The 27,555-nt window shown below is 46.0% G+C and overlaps 1 protein-coding gene across 3 annotated transcripts in view; it reads right to left on the bottom strand.

Annotated features, from left to right (window-relative positions):
- Positions 1–7,119: 7,119 nt before the first annotated feature.
- Positions 7,120–27,555, bottom strand: part of Flt3 (fms related receptor tyrosine kinase 3) — a 78,106-nt gene continuing 57,670 nt past the window's right edge. For all 3 annotated transcript variants that reach the window (XM_051205224.1, XM_051205223.1, XM_051205225.1), the window contains 10 exons: positions 27,368–27,472; positions 22,508–22,618; positions 21,150–21,303; positions 19,810–19,892; positions 18,509–18,636; positions 14,079–14,201; positions 10,504–10,615; positions 10,069–10,168; positions 9,278–9,383; positions 7,120–7,691 (listed from right to left, as the gene is read on the bottom strand). In XM_051205224.1, the coding sequence (XP_051061181.1) occupies positions 7,557–7,691; positions 9,278–9,383; positions 10,069–10,168; positions 10,504–10,615; positions 14,079–14,201; positions 18,509–18,636; positions 19,810–19,892; positions 21,150–21,303; positions 22,508–22,618; positions 27,368–27,472 (1,157 nt within the window). In that variant the 3' untranslated portion in view covers positions 7,120–7,556. The remainder of the gene's footprint in view (positions 7,692–9,277; positions 9,384–10,068; positions 10,169–10,503; positions 10,616–14,078; positions 14,202–18,508; positions 18,637–19,809; positions 19,893–21,149; positions 21,304–22,507; positions 22,619–27,367; positions 27,473–27,555) is intronic.

The raw sequence follows: 27,555 nt of genomic DNA, 5'->3' as shown, positions 1-27,555 counted from the left end.
AACACTGCTCTAGAGCTAAGAACCAAGCTTTAAACTTTCTTGGTACTCCAAACGTTCAACACGACAATTAGTGCGTATGAAACAGAGTAGGTAAGGTGTCTCAGAAGGAGTTCTGCCTCCTTCCTTGTGTGCTATTTTCTTTCTTTTTTAAAAAAGATTTATTTTTATTTATTTACTTACTCTTTTTTTTTTTTTTTTTTTTTTTGAGACAGGGTTTCTCTGTGTAGTCCTGGCTGTCCTGGAACTCACTCTGTAGATCAGGCTGGTCTTGAACTCGCACAGATCTGCCTGCCTCTGCCTCCAGAGTGCTGGTGGGATGAAAGCCTTATTTTTGTTTTTTAAATTAGGTGTATGTATTATATGTGTGTACACACATGAATGCAGGTGCCCAAGGAAGAGGGTGCCAAATCTGCCTCCAGGTTCCCTCTTGAGTTTCCATCTTGTGTTCTTTCAATAGCAAAGCGCACCCTGTCCCCCTCCCCCTCAGGTTGTTTTGGTGTGTGTTTTAGTAGCAGCGAAATAAACAAAAGAGAGTATGGCAGAAGAGTTCAGCTAAGACTAATAGGAGGAGACTCTTTCACGGAAAGAGTACAGAACCGATTAGGAAGGACCACAAGACACAGCGGGGGTGGGGTCCCAGACAGGAGGGGGTGGGAAGGGAAGAGGGGTATAGGATGGAGGTATAGGGGGGACTCGGTTAGTATTGGGCTAGGGGCCAGCACGAAAAGCACTTGTTACCATGAGTCCAGAAAAGATCGCACCCGGGGTAAATTATCTCCAAGGCCTTTCCTTTCACTCAATGTTTGCCTTTCAAATAGCAAGGACCAGTAAAAAGTCGGGCCTGAGGTTTGGGACTCCATTTAGAAACGATGGTACTCGGGCGCCACCTGCTGGCACAATCATGTATTGCTGGAAGGGGATGCCTTAGCCTACAGACCTTGTTAAGGAGAGGGGTGTCACCATGCAGGTCTAGGCAACCATATTGTTAGATGGGTGTGGCTTCGCTGTCCTGTCTAGAAGCAGGTGTCCGGTCCTCTCTGCCTCTTAAAGTCTTTGTACAACCACATTCCAGGTGTCCCCTGGCTTTGGGATTGCATTATCAACGTACCAGTTGGGGCTGGGCACACTACGGTCACTTATTCTCTGTATTTTGACCAATGTAAAGGCAATCAAGGCCTAAACACATGTGCATATGAGCAAAGCTAAATGGACTCAGGAGTGTGTGTGTGTGCATGTGTGTGTGTGTAACAATAATTATAGAAGATGTCAGCCATGAATTTGATAGGCAGTGGGGGGGCAGGACATAGGAGGAATTAGAGGGGGTGGGAGGGGCTAGTGGAGAAGAGAGAGGGGTAGATACAAAGTTCTAAAAACCTTTTAAAGGGGGAGTTACAGTAAGCAATACTCTAGTTACTGCCCAGCTGGGTACCTCTTGTAGTGTATTCAATAAACCTTTCTTTAAACAGAAAGAGAGAGAGGACAAAAAGAAGTAAAGGAAGGAAGGAAGGAAGGAAAGAAGTAACAAAAGAAGAGGAGTCACATCAGGGACACAGCTTGACCCAAACTAAAGTGACCAGGAGCATGTTTATTGATCCCAATTTCCCATTCTGTGAAAACATCTCAAGCCTCTCCCCCACATGGCCCAGAAGCATATTTAAATGTCATTAGTTTGAGAATGAGCGGTCATGGTGACCAAGGACTGTGTTTACACAGGACGTCAGCCAAATGAGGAACATCAGGTAAGTCATGTGGGGCAACCTTATCTAGAACAGTGCGGCCAGACTGAAGTCTAAGTTTGTTGTGATTGGAATATTTTTTGTGCATATAACTTATGAATCCATTTATGTTTCACATGTGTCTTATGCACATAGCCTGATGGTAGCTTGATGCAATACTTTTAACTCTCTTTCATTTAACCTCCATTCATAGGAGACCTGGCATGGAGTTTTCTGTGGGTGATGCTGGTGTTCGGTGAGTTCAGATTCTGGGTTTGTGTTTTGGATCAGGGATGCTCATTGCATAACATGAACACGTCTTTAAAGAACAAGCCTATATTGTGCTTTAGAAAATGGGTTTGTGTGTTTATTTTATGTCTAGATGTATGTGCCTGAGTGTGGCTACACCATGTGTATGTAGTGCCTACGGAGGCCAGTAGAGGGTGCTGGACCCCTCAGGACTGGGGTTACAGGTGGTTGTGAGTTCCCAGTCACAGGTGCTGAGAACCAAACTCAGGTCCTCTACAGGAGCTATGGACGGTTAACTGTCTCTCCAGCCCCAACATTGTGCTTTTTAGAAGAAACATTTGGCAGTGTACATAGACTATAATACCACTTTTACAACACTCACAGACAAGACACTGTTCATTTTCATGGAAATGAAGTCCTTTGGCGATTTTTACATTGTACACCAGGAAACGACTCCAGGCATAAACAGTGTGCTTGACTCCATCCACAGAGAAGTCACAGACAGAGTGTGCACACATCCCAGGCAGAATCACTTTGAGAGAAGAAAGACGATTGCTAGAGAGTTACCACATCAGCGATCTGCCTCGTTATAAGCACACATCCTATGACAAGCAGTCCAAAAGGCTCTACTAAGTGCCCACAGTTCTGCTCTCTCCTCCAACTCCATCAAGGCAACGGGGAAATATAAACAGATAAAGAGCACTGGTAGACTAAGAGAAAGAGAAGGCAAAGCCAGCAAAAGCCTCAGCTGTGCCTAGAGGCTAAGAGCAGGTCTGGGGCCCACCCTCAGGTGTAAGCACCAGAGGCAGGGGTGAAGGCCAGTGTGTAGGAGCAGTACAGGCAGGCTCTCAGGAGGCTGAAGCAGGGGGACCCTGAATTCAAGGCTAGTTTGGGGTACATAATAAAACCTTGCCTAAGTCAGGAGGTGGTAGCTCACGCCTTTAATCCCAACACTCAGAAGGCAGAGGCAGGAGGATCTCTATGAGTTTGAGGCCAGCCTCAACTTCCAGAACAGCCAGATCTATTACACAGCGAAACCCTGTCTTGATCCAGGCAGTGGTGGCACACGCCCTTAACTCAGGAGGCAGAGGCAGGAGGATCTCTATGAGTTCTAGGCCAGCGTGGTCTACAGTGTGAGTACCAGGATAGCTAGATCTGTTAGAGAAACCATATCTTGAAAAACAACAACAAAAAAGAAAGAAAGGAAGAAAGGAAGAAAAGAAACCCTGTCTGGAAAAACAAGTAATAATAATAATAATAACAACAACTAGAACCTTATCTCAAAATAATTTTTAAATGAGAGGGAGGGAGAGAAGTTTCCACACTCTTGTTCTCAGCAGTAATATTAACTAACAGTAAACAGGAGGCTGAAGCAATCCAGGGTCAGTTCATAGGTCAATGGCCAAATAAAACTTACTGTGTGCATGTAGCAGGTTATGCAACCATAAAGGAGAAGAGAACCCTGACACATGCTGTGATATGGATGGGTCCTGAGGACCCTGTGCTGAGAGAAGCCAGCCAGACACACGATGACAAACTCTGAAGGAGTCTGTCTCAGGTCCCAGGAGGATCAGATTTCTCGCATCAGAAAACAGGTTGGAGGCTTCAAGGGCTGGTGGGTTTGAGGACTCAACAATGCAGATAATCTTACTGTTAATGAGCTCAGGTGTTTTTGTTTGTTTGTTTGTTTGTTTGTTTGTTTATGCGTCTCTCTGCATAGCCCTGGCTGTCCTGGAACTCACTCTGTAGACCAGGCTGACCTCTAACTTAGAGATCTGCCTGCCTCCTGGGTGCTGGGATTAAAGGCGTGCACCACCACTGCCTGGCTGCACTCAGGCTTTTAATTTTTTAAGTGAAGAATCTTTTTTAGGTTTATTTGTATCGTTTTGTTTTATTTCTGTTATTTTAAGTGTCTTAGTGTTTCACCCGTGTGTATGCCTCTGCACCATGTGTGCATTTGGTGTCTGCAGAGGTCAGAAGACTGCTGTGGGATAATCTTTTTGTACACTATGAAGCTGTGTCTTTGCTAAGGCCTCTTCTGGTTGGCTTAATAAAGAATTAAGCTGCCTATAGCTAGACAGGAGAGGATAGGTGGGACCTCCAGGAGGAGAAAGGAAGAGGAGGAGGAATCTAGGAGTTTAGATTATACAGTGAGTTGCCAAGGAGACGCTGAAGAGGCTGGACATATGGTACAGAGTAGAGGTAACCGAGCCACTCGGCAGGGTTATAAGAGCTAGTGGGACAAGCCTAAGCTAATGGCTAACCTTCCATAGTTAACAAGTCTCTGTGCTGTTATTTGTGAGCCGACAGTCCCAAAGGAAAGTCTAACTACAGAAGAGGGTGTTGGATCCCTTGGAACTAGAGTTATGGATGACTCTGAGCCACCATGTGGGTGGGGGGAACTGTACACAGGCCTTCTGCTAGAGCAACAAGTGCTCATAACCACTGAGTCAACTTGCCAGCCCAAGTTCTGTTTTTAAAAAGGGCTAAGATGGTAGATATTATGTTCTGTGCTTTTCCCCAACCAGAACAGATAAATAAGTATTATCATTGTTGGTGTCCACATAAAAACTCAGGAAATAACAAGGCTTGGAGGCTGTAAATCCTACTGTTTCGGTTTCCTCAGAGGAAAACTAAGCAAATCAGAGCTTTCTTCAGAGTTGGCTGTGAAGGTTGAATGTAAGCAATTACAGACTTCTAGATCATAACAAGGGTCTCACAAATATGCATTGCAAAATGGAGTTCTATTTCATCTAGGTAATAAAGGGCCAGAGTCAGACATAGAGGGAAATGCTGAGAGGTCAGAGAGAAGGGGCAAGCCACAGCACACCTTACCTCCTAAGCATCTCAGCAGAGAAGAGAGCGATTTCCTGTTTCTCCCTGCTTATATACTGTTACTGCCCGCTACGTCACTTCCTGTCTGTCTGTACAGACCTCCAGACCTCTATGGTCAGCTAGTGGCAAGCTCCATTCTCTGAACCCCAGACAGACTTTATTTGTGCAAGAAAGATATCACCACAATGCAGATTTGAAGAGTTTTCCTCATATTATTAAGGACAAAAAGCACATTTGACAACATAGTGTGTCTGATTCCATTTATGTAAAAGCAGAAAAGTGTGTGGTGGCTGGAATAAGAATGTCCCCCTTAGGCTCGTGTGTTTAAACACTTGATCTCTGGTTGACGGTGTTCTTTGGGGTGGATGTAGGAGACATGGCTTTGCTGGAGGAAGCATATTTCCAGGGTGGACTTTTTTTTTGGGGGGGGTGTGGGTTTCTTGTTTGTTTGAGACAGGGTCTCAATACATATTCTGGGCTGGCTAGGAACTCACTATGTAGACCAGGCTAGACTCAAATTCATAGAGATCTGCGTGCCTCTGCCCCCCAAGTGCTGGGATTAAAGGCGTGTGCCAGCATACCTGGCTGCAGGTGGGGTTTTGAGAGTTCATGGCCTCAGCCCACTTTCTGTTCACTCTCAGCTTTGTGCTTGTGGTTGAGGGTATGCTCTCTTGGGTTCCTGCTGCAGCGGCCATGCCTACTGCCTGCCATGCTCTCTCCTGTGATGGACTCTTAGCCCAAAGAAATCCTGTCTTCCATCAGTTGATGTTTTATCACAGCCACAGTAAGGTAACTGGTACCAAGTCTCCCACCCCCCATCTTCCCACTCCCTCCCCCACGTGTGTGTGTGTGTGTGTGTGTGTGTGTGTGTGTGTGTGTGTGTGTTAGGAATACATTTAGAAGGTAGGAGAAATACACTTGACACCTAAACAGGACTTCAGCTAGAGAGATGTCCCAACATTTGTTACATGGCTAAAGTGTGACACTTATTAGTCTAAGCAAAAACAACACTAGTTGAATGTTTATCATCAAGCATATCTTAAGCTTTTACATCAGTGGGCTAAAAAGTAATGTCTACCAAAGTCTATACCTACTACTTCCTGACTACACAAATTGGAACGGAGTGTATGAATTTGCTTAAATCTTCAAACTGCTTAAACGTAAAAGAGAGGACTTTATCACAGAAGCTAAATTACAGCACCAGATAAAGAAGCTGTCTGTGTAGAGACAACCCCGTGATACAGATAAGAAGCCCTCACGGGTTGCTATGGAGACGGCTATCCCCAGTGGGCATGGAGACAGAGGCTGGGGCAGAAGAGGGGGCCAGAAGACCCCAGACACATCCCAGGCCACAGATGTTTTGGCTGGAAAGAAAACATTTTGCAGCTAGTGCTGAGAAGTGAAGCAGAGGTGGAGGGATGCAAGCTGGACCAACCGGAAGCATGGGTACCAGAGTACCATCAAGTAAGAAAGTGCATGGGGAGATGGATGCTGCAGCCGCTGAGAGACACATTAGATCAGTGGTTCTTAACCTGTGGGTCATGACTCCCACAGGGGTCACATATCAGATATCCTGTATATCAGGTATGTCCATAACTACTCATAACAGTAGCAAAATTACAGATACAAAGTAGCAACAAAAATAATTTTATGGTTGGGGTCACCACTACATGAGGAACTGCATTAAAGGGTCACAGTGTTAGGAAGGTTGAGAACACAGGAAAGAGGCTTAGAGAGGAAGTCAGATGAGCCAGGCATGGAGGCACAGCCTGGAATCCCAGCACTCGGGAGGTAGAGACAGGTCATCCTTGGCTACATAGTAAATCCGAGGCCAGCATGGAACACCCGAGATCCTGTCTTAGGACAAAACAAAGATCTAAAAGACAGAACCTAGTAGCATCCAGCAACGCAAGGGGACAAATCAAGCCAAGTTTATGGGTTGGGAGTTGCTCAGTTTCAAAAGAGATCAATAGTAAATGCGTAGGAAAGGGAGTTACAAAGGAAGAATAGATATGGCATCAGTTGTCCTCAGCCTGGTAGACCCAGGATACTTTTAATATTCTGAGGAAAGGGTCGACCTTCTGCCAGACATGAGGCTGCATGCTGTTAACCCCAGGACTTGAGGCAGAGGAGAGGATCTCAAGTTCGAGGCCAGCCTGAGCTATATAACTAGGTCCTGTCTTAAAGTCGGACAACAACAAGGAAGACACTCCCAGAATGCACCTGCTCAAAGGGAAAACACGAAAAACGCATACACGAGGCCATGAGCTCCAGTTCGAGCCTTCCATAAATAGTTTGAGGAAAAGATAGAAGACCAACATTTCTATAGTAGAAAGTTTATTTCCATCCATAAAATATATCACTAAACAGATGAAAAAGTTACATATTATTTTAAAACATAGATTTTAAAAAATCATATTTAGCTTCTCCTTAGCAAAAATGGGTTTTTGTTTTGTTTTGTCTCATGTATTTACAAGAATATACTATATTTCAGATACATGTTTTCCTTCTCAAGCCAGCCTGGGAAGGCCTCCTGATGTAGGCAGGCTTGCCAATAAATCTCATTATTGGCTCTTCCTGCCTGTGCGAGGGGTGGTTTGATTTTAGAGAAGTCACTTTGGAAACGAGAGTAATGGCAGACAGCATCTAGAGAGTCCAGCGAAGCAGCAGCCGGTAGGCCGCTTCCTCTGAGGCGAGGCTAATCTTGGCTCTGCGATCTACAGCCTGTCTGGAGCGGCAGGGACGAAGGCCTCCTCACTAACTTCTTTCTCTATGAATCTTCACCTGGGCCTGTGGCGATGGTGGCTCCGAGCCTGCCTCTCTGCTGACAGGCCGCTTGTTTTGGTAGATAGAAGAATGTTCTGGGACGTTGTCCCCCATGTTCTGATACATCTGGAAAAGGGGAGAGGCAGCGAGGGTGATGGTTTGAGCAAGACTCATCTGTGTGCTTAAAAGGCAAAGTACCCAAATAAGCCGTACTTTCATACACACCATTTAAAACCGTGAATTTAGGGGCTGGAGAGATGGCTCAGTGGTTAAGGCTGTTCTTGGAGAGGACCTGCCTTTGGTTCCCTGTACCCACACAGTAGCTCATAATTGCCTGTAACTCCAGGTCTAGGGGATTTAACATTATCTTCTGTTTTCTGAGGGTCCTCATACACACTAATACACATAAATAAAAAATTATGAATTTGGGTAGTTTCCTCAGCTTTTAAAAAAAAACTTGATTTACTTTTATTTGTGCATATGAGCATGTGCCAGCTTGTTGGTGCATGCCCCACATGAGGACAATGACTGCAAAGGCCAGGAGAGGGTGTTGGATCCCCTGGAACTGGAGCTATAGGTGATTGCAAGTCATCATGAAGGAACTGGGAAGCGAACCCTGGCCCTTTGCAAGAGCAACAAGTGTTCTTAACCATTGAACCATCTCCCTAGCACCTTCCATGGGTTTTGTTTTTCTTAAATAACAGCCACTCATTTTAATGAAAAGTAGGAAAAGGGCAGATGAGTTGCCCTTTATAGAATTATAATCACGACCCCACAAGATATTCACATTGAAGGGTAAAGCAGTAAACACTACATGAGATGTAAGTGGTAGAGGTAGGATCTGAACCTGGGCCTTGAGAGCTCAAGGCTCCATCCCTGGCTCATAGCTGGACCAGCTCTCTCTCCGGTGCTGCTAGGAGGAGTAAGTGAGGTAAGATCTTGTTGCTATAGGATCAGTTGGCTTTGTGACTCATTTTACAGATGGGAATACTGAGGCCAAAGAAGAGACTCTTCATCATCAATGAGGAATAGGCAGCTGAGCTGGAGTGGGTCCTCACAGCATCATACCAGATCCCTTCCCACCCACCCAGCTGGGAGGATTCCATACCCAAGCTTCATGTTGAGTGAGAAAAGGCCAGTGGCTTCTGGAGGAGTTAAGTTTCATTTACTTGTCTAGTCCTTTGCACTGGACCCTTAATATCTCCCCCCCCCCTGCCCCCAAGGAAGGGTTTCTCTGTGTAGCCTCAGCTGGCCTCTAACTCACAGAGATCCACCTGCCTCTGCCTCCCGAGTGCTAGGATTAAAGATGTGCACCACCACTGCCCAGCTCCTTAAGAGCTTTTAACTTATTAATCAGTTGGATGAAATCACAGTGGTCCCCCCAAAACCACAATAAGAAGTAGGTGGTGGTGGTACATGCCTTTAATCCCAGCACTCAGGAGGCAGAGGCAGGAGGATCTCTGTGACTTCAAAGCCAGCCTGGTCTACAGAGCCAGTTCCATGACAGGCTCCAAAACAACACAGAGAAACCCTGTCTGGAAACTCCAAAAAAAGTAGATCTTGCTGCACACAACTGTGGAAGGGTAATCTAGACAAAATGAAAACTGAGGTAAGGAAGGCGATCTGCCACAACTGGATCTGAGGACACGGTACCCATGTTGTCACTCACACATCTTGGGGCTGGTTCTCATCAAGCCCACATCTCTACATACCGCTTCCTCTGCCTCTGCCAGCTGACATCCTAAGAATGAAGTCAGATTGGGGAAAGATGGCCGCTTTCTTGAGTCAAAAGCCCAGCAGGATTGCATTACAAAGTATCTGTAAGAAGAAGCAGGATGAGGAGTACAGAATAAAGGCAACTGAGCCACATAAGAGACAGTTAACTAAAAAAATATGGGTTAATTTAAGTTACAGGATCTAGTTAGGAGCAATACTAAGATAATTAGTCTCTATGTCACTTTTTGTCAGCTGGTAGTGCAAAAAGAAAAGTTTGCCTACATGGGATTAAAGGCATGTGCCACTGCACCAAGATTTCTCTGGTTTTATTGATCAAGGGCTGGAGAGATGGCTCAGAGGTTAAGAACACTGACTATTCTTCCAGAGGTCCTGAGTTCAAGTCCCAGCAACCACATGGCATCTCACAACCATCTGTAACTATAGTCTCACGGGATTCAATGTACATGCAGACAAAACTCCAGATGCATAAATAAATAAATTTTAAAAAATAAGAGGAAATCTAAGCAATGTAATACAAAAGTGATTTTTAATTGGGTGTGGTGGAGCATGACTTTAATCCCAGCACTTGGGAAACAGAGGTAGGCAAATCTCTAAGTTTAAAGCCAGCCTAGTCTACAGAGTGAGTTCCAGGACAGTTACACAAAGAAACCATCTCAGAAAAACTGAGCACAAATAAAAAAAGCAATCAATTTTCCTGTCATGCATTTGGAAGTTTTACAGCACACAGTCAATGTCTGCTATCAAACCCCAGTCTGATGGTACTTACATCTCTTCCGTTGCATAGAATGGCTGGTCCATTTTAAATCCACTCTGAATCAGTTTATAGAAGTTAGCATCAACGGGAATGCCAGGGTAAGGGTTCACACCTGGAAAAAACCATAAGCTCAATGGGGCCACACAAACATTGCTTTTCCATGTTTTGTTGTTGGCATTTATACATCCCATTGATAAGCAGGCAAAGAGAATTCCTCAGTGGACCCAGAAGTCCCAAGGCCTTGGAATCAGTTATAGCTAAGGCAGTCCTCAGCGTGTCAACAACTAACAAACAGTGGCAACGGAAGCGAGGCCAGGAGCCACGGGAGCGGCTGGGTGGTGTTTCACCTACCTTCTGCCGTGGATGACAGAAGGGTGGAGGAGGGGTGCAGAAGGAGCAGGAGACACAAAGCCAGAGCCCAGGGACACCTGCCACGTGCACACATACCCAGTGAGAATATCTCCCAGAGAAGGATTCCGTAGGACCAGACATCACTCTTGATTGTGTAGATGCCTTCAAATAAGCTCTCGGGTGCCATCCACTTCACGGGTAGCCGCGCCTGTGTCAATTACGAGAGAGGACGGAGAAGTTCCCCCGTGCAGACTCATGGATTTTTAAGATTTTGCTTTTAGCTTTATGTGCATGGGTGTTTTGTCTGCATAGATTTAAGTGCACCATACGCATGCAGTGCCAGAGGAGGCCAGAAGGGGGTGTCAGCTACCCTGGAAATGAAGTTCTAGTGGTTTTTCAACCTTCCTGATGCTGCAACTCTTTAATATAGTTCCTATGTTGTGGTGATTCCCAAGCACAAACCTACTTTGTAACTGCATTTTTGCTACTGCTATGAACTGTAATGTAAATAGTTGATATGCCACCACTCCTAGCAAAGTACACTTCTTTGAAAGTCACCTTTTACACAGGCTTCTGAATTGACAAGTAGAACAGTAACAACTTCCCATGAAGGAAGAGCTAGCTCATCATTTGCTCAGAGATAAGCAAGTTCAAGCCAATGAGCAGAATTCTTTACTAGAGTGTTTCTCAGGAACTGAGTAGAAGTGTCATCCTTGAGGATGTGGCCAGGGACTTAGGTCGTCACATCTGGAAGAACATGAGGCTGCCCTCTGAGGCTTCAAGCAGCGTGAAAAGGGGGGTTGCCATAGCCTGTGCAGCCTTTCATTTGAATTGAGACACAGTGACTAGTTCCTGGGGCACAGGGTTTTGCTCTGAGTTTGTCTCAGGAAGCTTCAGGGTGCATGTGTAACCAGCCAGGCAAAAGCAGACTCCCAGAAAGAAACCCTCTTTTAAGTCCTATGCAAATGGAGTCATGGAATGAATCAAGTGGGCCAGCCGGGTGACCTGACTCATTAATAGAAGGTTCTGGATGGAATTCACCTTCCCGCATGAGAACCCGTTGGTGGGGTGGAAACCACATGGCCACACGGAGCAGTCACCATATTATAACTGCAGCTATAACCACCAGGAGCTGATTTTAACCGTCGGAGATGAGATTTAACTTGAGTTTTCACATTGTGGGGCATTTGCCCTTAGAAAGGGCTTTGGCATTGGTTTCATTGATTTCCAGGATCCTATGGGAGGTATGTTTGCCACCACAGTGAGTGACATAGACTCAAGACTCTACGTGCTCATAGCCACACATGCACTGAGCAACCACAGGCAAGCTGCTTCTCTCTGCCTTAATTTCCTCTTCACAGAGTGGGTACTTTCAAAACCAAGGGAGTTTGTGAAACACCCAAGAGTGTTGAGCATGGAGGAGGAACTGGACCAGCTTTGGCTGCTGTTATTTCACAAGTAGGGATGATAATACTAAGAGAATCCCCCAGCACCACGTGAACAAACAAGAAGAACAGGGTACTTAAATCCAGGTGTAATTCCTTTCTCATTCTGAGGCTTGAACCAAAGCCTCACACAAGCCAGGCAAGAGTGCTATGCCCAAGTGACACCTCATTCCCTTACTGTTCTTTTCATTCATTTTTTTTAATAAAAGATTTATTTTATGTGTGAGTACTCTACCTGCATGTACGACTTTATGTTAGAAGAGGGCATCAAACTCCACTCTAGATGGTTGTGAGCCACCATGTGATTGCTGGGAATTGAACTCGGAACCTTGGGAAGAGCAGCAAGCGCTCTTAACTGTTCAGCCATCTCTCCAACCCACCCCCTTCTTTTTTTTTCTTTAAAAATTTTATGGGATGGGGCTAGAGAGGTGGCTTAGCATTAAGAGCACTGACTGCTCTTCCAGAGGATCCAGGTTCAATCCCCAGCACCCACATGGTAGCTCACATCTGTCTGTAAATACAATTCTAGGGGATCTGACAACTTCACACCAATGCTCATAAAAAATAAATTTAAATAAATTATTTGTAAAAATTATGCCAGATAACAGTGGTGCCTTTATTCCCAGCATTCAGGGGGCAGAAACAGGTTATCTCTGAGTTCAAAGCCAGCCTGGTCTACACAGCAAGTTCTAGGACAGCCAGGACCACATAGAGAAATTGTCTTGAAAAATATGTTTTAAATTATGTGTGAATTTATTCATGTGCATGTGTGTGGGAATTAGGGAAAGTGGCATGTGACAGCACGCAGGTGAAGGTTAGAGGTCAACTTACAGGATTCTGGCTTTTCCACCATGTGGGTCTGGGGGATAGAACTTGGATCCTCAGACTTGCCTGCTGAGCCATCTCATCTATCTATCTATCTATCTATCTATCTATCTATCTATCTACCTACCTACCTACCTATCATCTCCTATCTGTCAACTATCTACCGAGTATCTATAATCTATCTTTCATCTATCATCTGTACCTATACACTACCTGTCATCTTTCTATCTACTATCTATCTTTCTGTCTTCCCTTCTTAAACATTTATTTCACTTCATCATACTTTAAATTTATTTTAAACCATGTGTGGGTATGTCCACGTGAGTGTAGTTATTGGAGGAGGCCAGAAGCATTGGATTCCCTGGAGGTGGAGTTACCGATGACTGTGAGTTTCCTGACATGGATGCTGGCAATCAAACTTGGGTCCAGTGGAAAAGCAGTATGTGCTTTTAACCACTGAGCCATCTCCCTAATACCCTTCCTTTCTTCCTTCCGTCCTCCTTCCTTCCTTCCTTCATCCTTTCTTCCTGCCTTCACCCTTCCTTCCTTCCTTCCTTCATCCTTCCTTCCTTTCTTTTTCCTGTTTCTTTTTCTTTTGTTTTTTGTTTTTCAAGACATGGTGTCTCTGTGTAGCCTTGGCTGTACTGGAACTTGAAGTCAGAGATCCACCTGCCTCTACCTCCTGAGTGCTGGGATTAAAGGTGTGGCCACCACCTGTCCCTTTCTTTCTTTCTTCCTTTCTTTCTTTTTTTTTTTTCTTTTTTTCTTTTTTCTTTTTCTTTTTTTTTTTTTTTTTGGTTTTTTGAGACAGGGTTTCTCTGTGTAGCCTTGGAGGCTGTCCTGGAACTTGCTCTTGTAGACTAGGCTGGTCTCGTACTCACAGAGATCTGTTGCCTCTGCCTCCCAAGTGCTGGGACTAAAGGTATGCACTACCACCACCTGGCTGTCCCTTTCTTTTTAACAAGCAAATTCAGTCATGATTTAGACCTTCCTGAATTAACATAATAGTAACAGGATAACAAATATTAATAGTTGACTACAGTGCCTTTAGACTTTATAGTTAATATCTGTGTGTTCCTGTTCTGGAAAAAAAAAAGAAGCCAGTTGTACAGCCACTTTATAACTAAGGAAACTGAAACAGTTCCAAGTAAGGACATTTTTGGTTTTTTTCTTTTCACATGAAGACCACAAGCCAAGCCCTAATGGATCTATTCTGAGTAGGTACCGCAGGAAGAGACAGTGGCTCTGTTGCTCAGTTCTTATTAAGTACAGAAAAACCTTTCCAGCCTATAAGTAAAGCCCTGGGAGTTTTTTTTCCCCCTCTGTGTTGCCATAAATCAAAAACTTATTGCAGCAAGTGCAGATGTTTCCTGTACGCACGACAAAAAGCAAACGGCTCACATTGCCCCTGACGACGTAGCTGGAATCACTCAGGATGTCTCGGGCCAGTCCAAAGTCACAGATCTTCACCACCTTCCCGTGGGTGACCAACACATTCCTGGCTGCCAGGTCTCTGTGAACACACTGGAAGAAAGAAGCTAGAATGACAATGGCTGTGATTTATGCCTTCAGAGAGTGATGTCTTTCAGGTTTCAGGTTCCCAATAGTTACAGAGGACAGTGGGTGGACTGACTGTCGCACAACCCAGGAATACAGCGGCTGACCCCTCAGTTACCTCCCCTGCAGCCCTCTGAGTCTCTCTCTACAGTGCCCACAGCTGCCTCCTGTGAGCCCCAACAAAGGGTCTAGCAGCTGCCTTCTTGTGTGTGAGTGTGAACAACAGAGTCTCTTCTCTCTTCTGGATGAAGACCTGGCTTTAGGAATAAGACTGTAATATTTGACAGGCCTGGTGGGACATAAACCATAATCCTAGCACTTGGGAGGCTGAGGCAGGAGGATTTCCAAGTTTGAGGCCAGCCTGATCTACATAGACAGGTCTTGTCTCTAAATAAATAAATGAACCCACTAATATCAAAGAAAGTACTCAGGAGAAATGAATGCTGGAGGCCAAAGGGATGACGGCTCAGTAGGAAGAAGCATTTGTCATGTAAACCTGATGGCCTGCATTTGACCCCTGATCCCACAGCAAAGATGAGAGATTAACTCCCCAAGTTCTCTGACCATGACACACATAGACCCACATCCACACAGTAACTAAAAGTTATTTTTGAAGGGGGAGGACTGGAGAGAGGGCTCAGAGGCTAAGAGCATGTACTGCTCTTGCAGAGGACCCGAGTTCAGTTCCCAGCATCTACACCAGACAGCTCACAGCCACCTGAAACTCCAACTCCAGGGACCCAGACAGACACCTTCTCTGGCCTCTATGGGCACACACACACACACACACACACACAGACACACACACACACACACACACATACACACACACACACACACACCGTGGGGGGGGGCAAATTTTAGGGAGGTTTGTGAAAACAGAACTACAAGTCTTTGGAGGGGAATGAACTCTTTGAAAGAAGATGCTGGACAAGACCATGGCACCCACAGGGGTTCAATCACTCCCTTCAATCTTTAAAAGGACATAACCTATACAAAGGAAAATACCCATGCTGTCACCCCTCCTGCTCACCTCCTCCAAGACTGTTTTTTTGCTTTTTTTTTTTTTTCTCTTGTTTTGATTTCATGTGGCAACTTCTTGTAGTCTGCCCCTGCCCCGTCCATCTTATCCATAGCTGCTCTGGGAAAGGCCCACAGCGACCAGCAGAATGCCTGCCCTGCCCGCACTCCCTCCCGTCCTTCCCTCTGAATCCCATCTCAGGCTCTCTTGCTCTCTCTCCTGCTCCTCACTCCTTTCTCCACCACAGCTCCTCAGCCCACTCTCTTCTATGCCTTCACATCCTCCATCAAGGCAGCTCCATCCAACCTAGGGATGCAACTGCCACCACTCAAGTCTCAATCTTCTCTTGTTCTTCAGATAGGCATGCCGAGTATCTCCTTCCCTGGGCTGTGTCCCCATCATGAGCTTCTGCAGATTACCTTTATCCAAACGTTTTCCTCCAGACCCACAGGCTCTAACCATCCTGTGTTTCCTGCTGTTTTTCTCTGTTCAAAACCTGACCTGGCTGCTGCATGAGCCCCCACCTGAAGCCTTTTCTTCCCTGTCCCTCACTGACCAGATCTGTCATTCGTGTTCCATGCTAACTTCAGTGACAAAATTTATCACAGGACACCGATCTGATTTGTATGAGTGCTTGCTTTTCCTCTCTCAACATCAACATACACATCCTCACTGTGCCTCTGCTCCAACGGTGTCAGCACAGAGCTGCACAAATGTCTGATAGAGTCATGGAGCAGGAAGGACACAATGCCGGGCAAGACTCAGAGAGGAAGTCCTGAAGCAAAGGTGAATGGGTCTAAAAATTAGGGCATTCTTCAAAGGATCATGCTAGAACGTGCCTAAGAGTGAAAAGAAAAGGGAAGCCAGTGCCCTTGACCAAATACAGATTCTCTTCAACTTGCTTTTGGGTCACCTCTTCCCACCACGGGCCCACTAAAAGAGAATGTGTAAAAAAAAAAAAAAAAAAAGTGTCATTGGCCATTGTAGCTCAACAGCATGGGGTACTACTGATTCCCCTCACGGTCACAGAGTTGGCCATAGTGTCTGCCACTGCCTGGCACCATGAGAGAGGACTGGACTGCACACACAAGTCCAGGAAAGCACAAATCCAAAATTCCAAGTACCGGTCCCATTGAACATGTGTCTCTTGCACATCTTAAAGCTGAAGATTTCAAGCGGGACCAAGGAAGGAGAGGACCGTGTTAGCTTTATGGCGAGCAATCTGAGAGAGATGGCCAAGGCAGACACTCCCCACACCTTTATAAAGCATGGCTGTCCCTGTGGAGGTGGACCGTCAACAAAGTGGGGGGAGGGGGGGTCCAAACAGGTATGTGAGGTGAGAAGCCCTGCCGAGGAGAATTCCTGCCCAGGCAGTGACTTTTTCCTGGAAGAAAAAAGAGTTGAGAGCATCTTCCCACAGTCAGAGAGAAAAAGAGGCAAACAGAGGAGAAGGAGGGGGAGGGAGTAACAAACCCAGAGAAGGAAGTGGAGGGAAGAGTTTGGAAGTAAAGAGAGAGGAATGGCAGTGGTCCAGGGAGCATCACCCCAAACCCAGAATGGGGGGGGGCTTTTCTCTGCAGCTCATTATCCTCCTGAAGACCGACCTGCCAGAGAGGAACAAACGGCCTCAAATTCTTATCGAAATATTGTTAGCCAGAAGAATCAAGTTCATCTCACACCACACCCAGAGCGCAGAGGGGCTTTGTCCCAGGTCACCACTGTCCTTGGCCATTTCATTTATTTCTCTTAGTTTTTGCAGTGCCGAGGTTGAGTGCAGGGTCTCTGCTATTCTATACCAGTGCTCAGCCACCAACCTATACCTTCAGCCCCACTGTTTCTGCTCCAGGCCGTTCATTTCCCATAAAATCATTTACTAGCTCTGACGGTTCAATGGTGGTTGCCAATTTGACCGCATCTGGCATCAACTAACACCCCAGCAGCTGGTTAAGTCTGTGGTACACTTTCTTGATTGGATTATTTGAGGTGAGCAGACCCACCTAACATCTGGGCCACACCTTCTGGTGGCAGTCTCACATAAAGGATTTGAAGAAGGAAGCTTTTGCTTTTTGCCTGCTTGTCCTCACTCTTGCTGGCAGGTTCATCTGTCCTGCCACTGAGGCATCCCTTCGCTGGTGTTAGACTCAAGTTCTTCAGGGCCCAACACACACAGAAGATAGCAGCTCTCCGGGACTTCCCTGGGACTCCTGCACCAGACTGGGACTACTGAGACACCTGGTTTTGTGCACTGCACAACTACCAGATTCTTGTCCTTTCTGTTGGGAGCCAGCCACTGTTGAAGTGCTGAGACCACTGTCTGGAAGCCACTCCAATAAATCCCTATATACATATATATATATATATATATATATATATATATGTGTGTGTGTGTGTTTGTATATTTATATGTATGTATAAGTATGCTTATATATAACTACATATTATTTTTTTATTCTAACAGTTCTGTTCCTTTAGAGAACCCTAATTAATATACTATCCCTCTGAAATACACACATCTAACCTTATGGAGAAACTTTGTAAGATACAACAACCTAGCTCTTCTTGGCTTTCCAATATTTTGTGTAGCACACACACGGGTAAACGTTTGTCTGTTCCTTCCCCCGCTAATGTATTTATTACCACTAAACTTCAGCAGACATAAAGCTCTGAGGCTTGGGTGTGACAGAGATTTGTCGAGACAAGGGAGACAGCTATGAAAGCAAAGATCCAGAGAATGGCTTTTCATCACTGACAACGAGACACGGCAGGCGCGAGCCAACACTGAGGTAGACCATGGGACGAGCAACTGTGGAGACGAACGTTCTATAATGCTGTGGCTAGCCTGAGCTACGCACATTCAGGTTAGCTGCTTGGGAGGCAGAACTGAACAACTTTGGGCGCACGTTCCTCCCTTGAATGTAGGCACTCTGTGCAGGGCACATGCTGAATTCCTGTGTCAGCAGGGATGGGGACACTGTGCTTCTTTCAGTGGCCTTTTCAGGGACTTCCTATGAACTTTTCCCTGGGCGGCCCACAGGCCTTCGGCTCTAACGGGGCTGTGGCCTTTACGTTGCAAGGAGTACGTTGTAGATATGAAAGTGTCTGAGGCAGGAGGACAGACATTAAGGGACAGATGTTAAAATGAACAAGAAACAAATGTAAGCACATCCCCTTTTCACAGCAGCATGCACGCGCGTCCTTTCCTATAGTTCTCTTTGTACCCTTCCTGTTAGTCTCCTCTTTAAAGGGTCCTTACCGACTTAAACTCCAGGAATTCCATGCCTTTGGCCACTTGATATGCGAAGCAAAGAAGGTCTTCAAATGTCAGCACATTCAAATCTTCTTCTTCTTCCAGCCTCTTTTGGTTTTCATATTTAATCTCATCTGTAAAATATATCCGCTCCTCACTTTCCCCCCAAATACGAGGTCCACCTTCTCAGGCCTCTGTGAGAAGTAGCTAAAGTGATGGGCAGTGTGTGGAGGTGAGGAAGTGTTTATGAGGCCCTCCTGCATGATGCTCAACAGACCAGACCAAACCATTATACAAAGAGAAAGGATTATTTGACATTTGGAAAACCAAAGTAACTGCCAAGCCTCCCCCAAAGGCCAGGTTCCTGGACTGGAGGACGGAATTGCCTCAGCTTCAATCCTTACGCAAGAGATGGCCCAGAGGGAGTCTGATATTAAACTATCAGCCATGAGTCTCCTTGGCTCAGTCCCGGGAAAATGACTGAACTAATAACAGGCCTGTTCTTGTAGCTCTACATTGCCCTGGATGACTGGGAATTTGCTTTGCAACCCTGGCTGACCTTGAACTCACACACAGCCTATTTAAGTTGTCTGCTGCCATTCCTGTTCTACTCTTCGCTTCTATATTTTTTTTTTTTCAGTCATTTTCCTCTCTATAAACCAGCCTCTTCTGAGCCCACTTGAACACTCATTCTGTTTTCTAGAATGAACCATTGCTCAATTCCCAAGGGGGTGGAGATATGGCTCCATGGTTAAGAACACTGGCTTCCCTTGCAGAAAACCCAGACTTGGTTCCCAGCTCCCATATGGTGGTTCACAACCATCTGTAGCTCTAGCTTCAGGGAATATGACATCCTCTCCTGGCCTCCACAGGTACCATGCACACACATGCTATATGCTACACAATACATGAAGAAAACACCCATAAAATAAAACAAATGAAATAAATCCTAACTTCCAATCAATAGTGCAGGGATCGGGGTCTTTGTGAAGGGCTTTGTGAGAACGGGACCATGGTCTCTATGAAAAAGAAAGAAGAGGATGGGAAAGACAGCTCATCAGCTAAAGGTGTTCCCACGAGGCTGAAGGCTAGAGTTCAATCCCTGGAACCCACAGGGTTGAAGGACCGAATGGATCCCCAAAGTTGCTCTCTCTCTCCTTTCTCCCCTCTTCCTCTCCCCCTTCTCTTGCTCATCTCTCCCACCACCACCACACACACGCTGCAATTTTGAAAAAGCTTTGAAAAAGCTGTATGGCATTCTTGGATTCATTTCAAAGTGCTACCGATGACTATAGATGATTGATTACCTTCAGAATGAATCGAATTCCCGTTGAACCCTGAGATATGATCCGAGGCCGGGTGTATCTGAACTTCTCGTGAACCAGGCATACTATTAAAAACAAATTTGTTTCTTTGTTATTTACATTGCTCTTCTGGGCAGACATTTCATTAGAAAAAAAGTACAGTTCATCAGAGGAATGGATTCCAGTTCCAAGTGGGCTTTCAAATGGAAAGCACACTGCCTTCCTGCCTGTGTACATTAAGAACATCTGTGTGTTGGGGTTTTCAGGTCCAACCTGGATATGAGGGGTCATTCGGTCACTCTCACACTGTAAGCTGGTTACTTAAAACAGAAGTTGGGGCAGTACATGATTTGCTGTGTCCTGAAGTTTACACAGAAAGGAGCAAGGTTCTGGCTGGTTCTAAACCATTTTTCCCAAGTTCACACAGTACGCAGCTGTCTTTAAAGATGTTTGCTAGCTCTTTGGGTTTCTGCTGTGCTGGGGACATAGCCAGGGCCTGGTGCATGCATGGCATGTGCCTGCTCTGCCTCGAAGATGCTCCCCCCACCCCAACTCAGCACCCTCCTCTTTTTAGAACGGCTTGGGTAAAGCAACTCTCCTTGAAGAGCCACACAGACTCTTCAAGCCCATCAATAGATGCCTGCACCATCACAACCGAGTGGTGGCTCAGCATTTTCCAACATATGAGTTCACCCCAATTTATAACTTACTGTTGGGAAATGGCTCAGTGCTTTCAGTACACAGATATTCCAAAAGAACTGCCAGCTTATTTAACACCCCAGTGACCAAAGCAAAGGAGCTAATTACTGGTCACACACACCTGTGTTGGAGTAGTTTCTCTGTTCAGGGTGTGCATGGAGAGCTGGGGGTGAGGCTCAGTGGTGCAGGATGTGTTAAACATGCATTGCACCCTGGATTTGACCCCTGGCACTGCAAACCCCCTCCCTTCACAGATAATACATAACATACAAATCAACAAATCAGGCATAGTAACAGGTGAGCAGTAACAACAAGTGATTAAATAGTATGATGCTGATAGTAACTGCTTGTAAAGTTACTTAAAACCTAAGGATTGTTTATTTCTGGGCTTTCCTACGTCGTATTTTTGGGCCATGGCTTCCGGTGGGAAACTGAAACTACTAAGTAAAAGAAGAGCTAATGGGGCAGAAGTCCACAGCAGACTGACAGCTGCCTGGGGTCAAGTGTCTAGCAGCCCTTGCGGGGGGGTTGGTGTGTGTGTGTGTGTGTGTGTGTGTGTGTGTGTGTGTGTGTGTGTGTGTGTGTGTGTGATTGCATGTCTATGTCCCCAAGTGAACACTCATAAAACTCCGGATGTCTCTTACCTGGAATTTGAATGTGACTGGAAAGTGGGGTAAAAACTGAAATTATGCTCCTTGAAAATCTCTGTCCATGTCCTGTGGAACTTTTCTCTTTTACTTCTCAGATAGTTGAGGAGGTCACCATAGCAACAATACTCAAAAATCAAGTACACCGGCCCTGCAACAGTTAATTTTTAGTTAGAGATAGGCAAACCCCAGGTCCCATGTAGCACAACAGAGTCTGACTTTCCAGCACTCCCTACCACAAAGGGCTTGCTTTGTTTGCTTGCTTGGTTGGTTGGTTGGTTAGTTGGTTTTTTCGAGATGGGATTTCTCGGTGTTGCCCTGGCTGACCTGGAACTTAGCCTATAGACCAAGCTGGCCTTAAACTCACAGAGATCTGCCTATCTCTGCCTACTGAGTGCTGGGATTAAAGGTGTGCGCCACCACACCTGACCCACAAGTTATATTTTATGAGACCACGTTTTAGATTTTACATTCAATCTCAGTTTTGGGCTGAAACATCTGTGTCTTAGAGCTCTGAACATATGACCTCACCATCTCCAATGGGTGTGTGTGGTGAGCTCTGAAACTAATTTCATTCATTATTGCATTTAGGCCATCCTGACAGCTTAGGGAGGAGCTCAGATGCTACAGCAAGAATGTGCAGGGTGGAGACTGCTTTTCAGAATGTTAGGACTCTGTGACAGAGTTGCTGAAAAAGAGGGCTGTATGCTCTACAGAGTGGTCAGCGTCTAATTCCACTTGAACTGGGGCTGAGATAGAGTGAAAAGGCCGGACGGTGGTGGTGCATGCCTGTCATCCCAAAAGCATATCTCTGAGTTGGAGGCCAGCCTGGTCTATAGGGCGAGTTCCAGGCCAGCCAGGACCTGTCTGAGAGAGAGAGAGAGAGAGAGAGAGAGAGAGAGAGAGAGAGAGAGAGAGAGAGAGAGAGAGAGAGAATCCAAGCACTCAGAAGGCAGAAGCAGGAGGATCTCTGAGTTTGAGGCCAGTCTGGTCTACAGAGCAAGTTCCAGGACAGCTAGGACTGTTACACAGAAAAACCTTGTCTTGAAAAAAAAAGGAAGGAAGGAAGGGAGGGGCATAAGGGAGGGAGGGAGGAAGGGACAGAAAGAAAGGGGTGGATACAGGACTCTGCCTCCTGCAGTAGCAGCTTGGAACAGGTGTTCTGTCTGCACACATTACCTGACAGTGTGCATGCTCCCAGGTGTTCTGTCTGCACACATTACCTGACAGTGAGCATGCTCCCAGGTGTTCTGTCTGCCCACATTACCTGACAGTGTGCATGCTCCCAGGTGTTCTGTCTGCACACATTACCTGACAGTGAGCATGCTCCCAGGTGTTCTGTCTGCACACATTACCTGACAGTGTGCATGCTCCAAGCAGATTCACAATGTTGTCATGGTGTCCCAGCTGAGTCATCATTTTGAGCTCCGACATGAGTGCCTCTTTTTCACAGCTGTCAGCTTTTTCTGTTAATGGGGGGAGGTGGGGGAGGAGCAGAAACAATCCTGACCTCCAGTACCTGGATGTTCTTTTATAAATCAAAAATTTCCCCAGTTCACATCACAACTTACATCAATTTAAAACCGTAAGAGAAAAACTGACACAGAAATAAGACATGCCTTTTGATAATAATGTCCTATGTTTTAAGACAGAATTTAAAGTCATGAGTTGAGTCATAAATGCTGACTATATGAATATATCCTTTTCTTATACCTCCCTTGAGACAGGGTCTCAACTCTGGCCTTGAACTTACCATGTAGATTAGGTTAGTTGAAAGTAGAATCTCCTCATGCCTACCTCTACCTCCCAAGTGCTGGGATCAAAGCATGCATTTCATGTCCAGAAAGAATATACATTTCTACAAGATTTTCTACAAAAATAACACCCCACCCCCACCCCAGCACTCAGAATGGGCAGACAGCCTGACTGTCCTAGTGGAGAAGCTGCTGAGTAACAAGAAGGCCAGGAGGAGATTCAGCAAGCACACTTGCCTCTAACATGAAGCTGGTCTAGAAGCTTCCATTTGTAAGTATGTCTGAGCGGGAGAAGTTGGAAGAGATAATGCATGTACTCTCTGGCTAAAGCAATCTCTCCAGGGAAGGGACCGAAACTGTGGCCAACTGTACACCCAAGAGTGTCACAGCACTCCTGTCACTGAGGCCATGGAGCTGCTCAGGGGACCCCGCCCCAGTGGGTTTTGCTGCCCCAGGGAAAAGGAATCTCTATTCCAGGCTCCATGTACTCATGGTTCTACACAAACACTGCTGTCTTATAGAAGGGACTTGATCATCTGGGGTTCTGGTGTCTGCAAAGGGAACGGTGGAACCAACTTCCTAAAGAAACTGGGGATGACCACACAAGATAAAAGAAATACAACGAAAGAGCTGTGGGGTTACCCTAGGGGGACACAGAACAGTCTGAAGAGGCAGGGAGAGGGGCCCACTGGACCCTGGAGGAAGCCCAGTGAATCTCCTGTTGGGACTGGACATTGAAACCCAAGGCAGCAGAGTCCAGAGTAGTAAGACAGAACAGCACAGGAAACACCACATGCCGCTCTCAGAAGACTTTGAACTGATGCAGCCGGCGACACATGAACTGCCGGCAACACATGAACTGGAGAGCCAAACGAACACGGCTGTGCTAGAATTCTGGGAGAAGTCTATGGGGTTCTCTGTGACTTACTGCAGAAAACTTGATTCTTTTTTAATGGTAGGATTAAACTCAGGGCTTCTAGCATGTTCAGTATGTGTTCAACTACGTAGCTACATCCATAGCCTCCAGGGACTTGATCTTGTCCATGGCGTGAGAGGAGGCTTCCCTACGGTAGTGATGTCTAAGCTGACATCTGAAAGATGAGTGGATTCCTAAAATGAAAGGGGAAGGGCAGGTGGAAGGGTTCACCTGTGCAGAGGTTGTGGGTGGGGAACTGAAAGGAAGCATGCTGAGAAGGATGGGTAGAAAGGCTGAGCCCAGGACCGAACTGCCCAAGGCTGTGGGAACCATTTTCAGAGCAATAGAAAGCCATGGGCACAGGCCTTTAATCCTAACACCCTGGAGGCAGAGGTAGGTAGATCTCTGATGAGGGCTGCCCTTCTGTATAAATGTTTCTCATATTGGTTGATGAAGAAAACAGTGTGTATCTAGTGGCCAGAAAGGAAGGATAGGCAGGGCTACCAGACGAAGAGAATTCTGGGAGGTGTAGGCAGGGAGGAGTCACAATGTGATCCTGGAAGAGAGGACACGGCCAGGAGTTCTCCAGTAAGATAAGACAACTGAAGATACATAGATTAATAGTAATGGGTTAATAATTAAGTCAGAGCAAGACAATAAGAAGGCCAAGCCACCAGTCAGCAGTATTATAATCAATATAAGTCTCTGAGTGTTCATTTGGGGCAAGGCAGTTATGGAAATGGGTGGGAAGCTCCATAACAGATCTCCGATTTCGAGGTCAGCCTGGTCTTTAGAGTGAGTTCCAGGACAGCCAGGGCTACATAGGGAAACCTTGTCTCAAAAAACAAATGAAAGAAAGGAAGGAAGGAAGGAAGAAGGGAGGGAAGGAGGAAGAAAGGGAAGGAGGGAAGGAAGGAAGGAAGCAAGCAAGCAAACAAGCAAGCAAGCTAAGGGTAATGCTATGAGGAAAGATGGTGTGATCTGTTCAGCATCATGGCCATGCCACACCCCAGCACACAGTTCCCCGCAGAAGATGCAGTTTGCCTGCTCTGGAGCTACCATTGGTGGCCAGGAGAGACAGAACTGGATCACCATAGAGACAGAGAGAAGAGGATGGGCCCAGCAGACACTGTGCAGGAAACCTGTTGGGGAAGGGTGGACAGGGACCAGTGATGAGTACCTGCTTCCTCATTTCTATTATTGTATGGAATGTAGTCTCACAACATTACTCATTACAATACTGACAGTAATCACCAAATTGGTGCAGAGATGGGGTTCAGGGCTGGGGGAGCTTCAGCTTGGGTGAGCGACACTGAGAAACAAGTATGTGGGTACACGAAGCCAAGGCTTAGAAGGGAAATGGTTATGAGAGCTCTTGATACAGAGGGTTCTAGAGGGTGGTCCATGGTGAGTGTGTGGAGTGAGTGCAGACAAGGGGAACCACACACAGGGTGCTGATGGCGGCACTATTACAACAGTCATGCTATCTAACCAGCCTAGGAACCTGTGGCAGATGAACAGACAATGGACACATGGCTCACAGGACAGGTTTATTTCAGCTGAGAGGAACAGGGTTATGCCATCTGGATAGATGGAACTAGAGACTGTCATGTTAAGTTAAAAAAAAAAAGCCAAACTCAGAAAGACAAAGACTATGTACCATCTCTCATATGTAGAATCTAGATTGAAAGAAAAAAGTGCCAGGTGGTGGTGGCGCACACCTTTAATCCCAGTGCTTGGGAGACAGAGCTAGGCAGATGTCTGTGGGTTCAAGGCCAATCTGGTCTGCAGAGTGAGTTCCAGGACAGGCTTCAAGCTACATAGAGAAACCCTGTCTCCAAAAACAAACAAACAAACAAACAAACAAACAAACACAGAGAGAGAGAGAGAAAGAAACAGGCATGGAAGTATAAAGGGAGCCACTTTGGAGGAGGAAACTGGAAGTGGTGAACAGGACCAAAGTATGTTTTAGATAAATGTATGAAAGTGCCACACCCTTTATTCTGTGGAACTAAGATATGCTCATGAAGATAAACAGTGTAAAAGAAATCTACCTATTTGTGACCCAGATTTAACAAGGGGTGATGTTCCGACATTGTTTCAGGGTTTTGTACCTTGCAGTACAAGAGAGAATCCATTCCTTCTCAGTCCCTGAACTTGATCTATAGAAAATGTACGTATTCTACATCAAGACATATATGGTGGTTTTGCATTAAAAGGAAACTAGATGGAAGAAGAGTCAGGGATGTAGGAGGAAATGCAGTCAGGGATGTAGGAGGAAATCCAGAGTGTGGAAAACAAGGAGTGAGGAGTTCTGAGATGGAAGGGTGTGCAGCAGCATCTGACATGTTGTAACTCTAGTAACATGAAGATTGAACTGACCAAGGGCTTAGCTGCATGCAGGTGTTGAAACAATGTCCCAAGCTACAAACAAGGCATGGCAGCTTTGGACTAAAGGAGCAGCCTTGAGGGGTCCCTATCCTTTTGTGCCACCCTCACCTCACTCTCCTCTCTTGGTTCTATTTCAGTCCAAAGCACAAAGATGGACCTTCTGAAGTTCCTTCATCTTCTGTGAGAAATTCCCTTCCCAGGAGAAACGCAACTGCCACAAAATCTTGGAAAGATGAGACTAAAAGTCTATATGCCCAGGACACCCTACCCAGAAAGACTACAGAAGTCACCAAAGAGACTTTATTATATAAGACAGACAGACAAACCACACACACACACACACACACACACACACACACACACACACACACACACACACACACACTTTCCATTCCTCCAACAATACAAGCTTCTTCCTATGACTTGGGATGTATAGAAGTCACCTGGCTTGGAGCTCACACTGGGTGAGATTTCTGTTCCGAGGTCATTTCTCCTCTCACTCTTTATACTGCAACTCACTTCAGTGACTCTCTCTCTCTCTCTCTCTCTCTCTCTCTCTCTCTCTGTGTGTGTGTGTGTGTGTGTGTGTGTGTGTGTGTGTGTTGGGGGAACTCCCTTTACCCTTACAGAGACTACCTTAGCAACTGGGAATGAGGTCATATACCTATAATCCAAGCTTTCCTGTAAAAGCTAGAGAGTTGTGAGTTCAAGGCCAGCCTGAGCTATACAGCAGGGCAGGGCATTACAGAATGAAGAGCCGGGGATGCATCTCTGAGGTAGAGGGCTTGCCTAGCACACAAAGCTCTGGATTCAATTCTTAGCACTGGGTGAGGATGCCCTTGCCTGAGTGTGGATGCCAGATGGGAATAGAGGGAGTAGAGTGGGAAGTGAGAAGTCCCTGGTTTGTTCTCCCCAGAATCTGTGACACACAGAAGCCAATAGAAAATGAACAAAGAGAGAGGAGGAGGAAGTGGGGTTTGCCTCTATGGCTGTACTCCTTACTCATGAGCCTGTCTGCTGCTTGCTCCTTATTGACTTTAGTGCTTGGCAAGCAGGAAGCATCAGAACAGTGGGCGAGAACAGAGGGGAGTGGAGGCAGCTGCACCGCATCCCCGAGAGACTTTGCTGAGATAACCCCACCTTTTGCACTGTACCTTTTAGCATTTTCACCGCCACCTGAATTGAGACTCCCGTTTTACTGATCCCATAGGCTGTTGCATTCATCACTCTCCCAAAAGCACCGGACCCCAGGACTTTCCCTGCAAAGATGGGTAAGCATGAGTTAAAGATTTTGCAAGGATGCTGCGGTGGTGGCTTACACCTTTAATCCCAGCACTCAGGA

Source organism: Phodopus roborovskii, unplaced genomic scaffold (assembly GCF_943737965.1).
Source record: "Phodopus roborovskii unplaced genomic scaffold, PHOROB, whole genome shotgun sequence".
NCBI lineage: Eukaryota > Metazoa > Chordata > Mammalia > Rodentia > Cricetidae > Phodopus > Phodopus roborovskii.
This window is presented reverse-complemented; position numbering and strand designations above follow the sequence as displayed.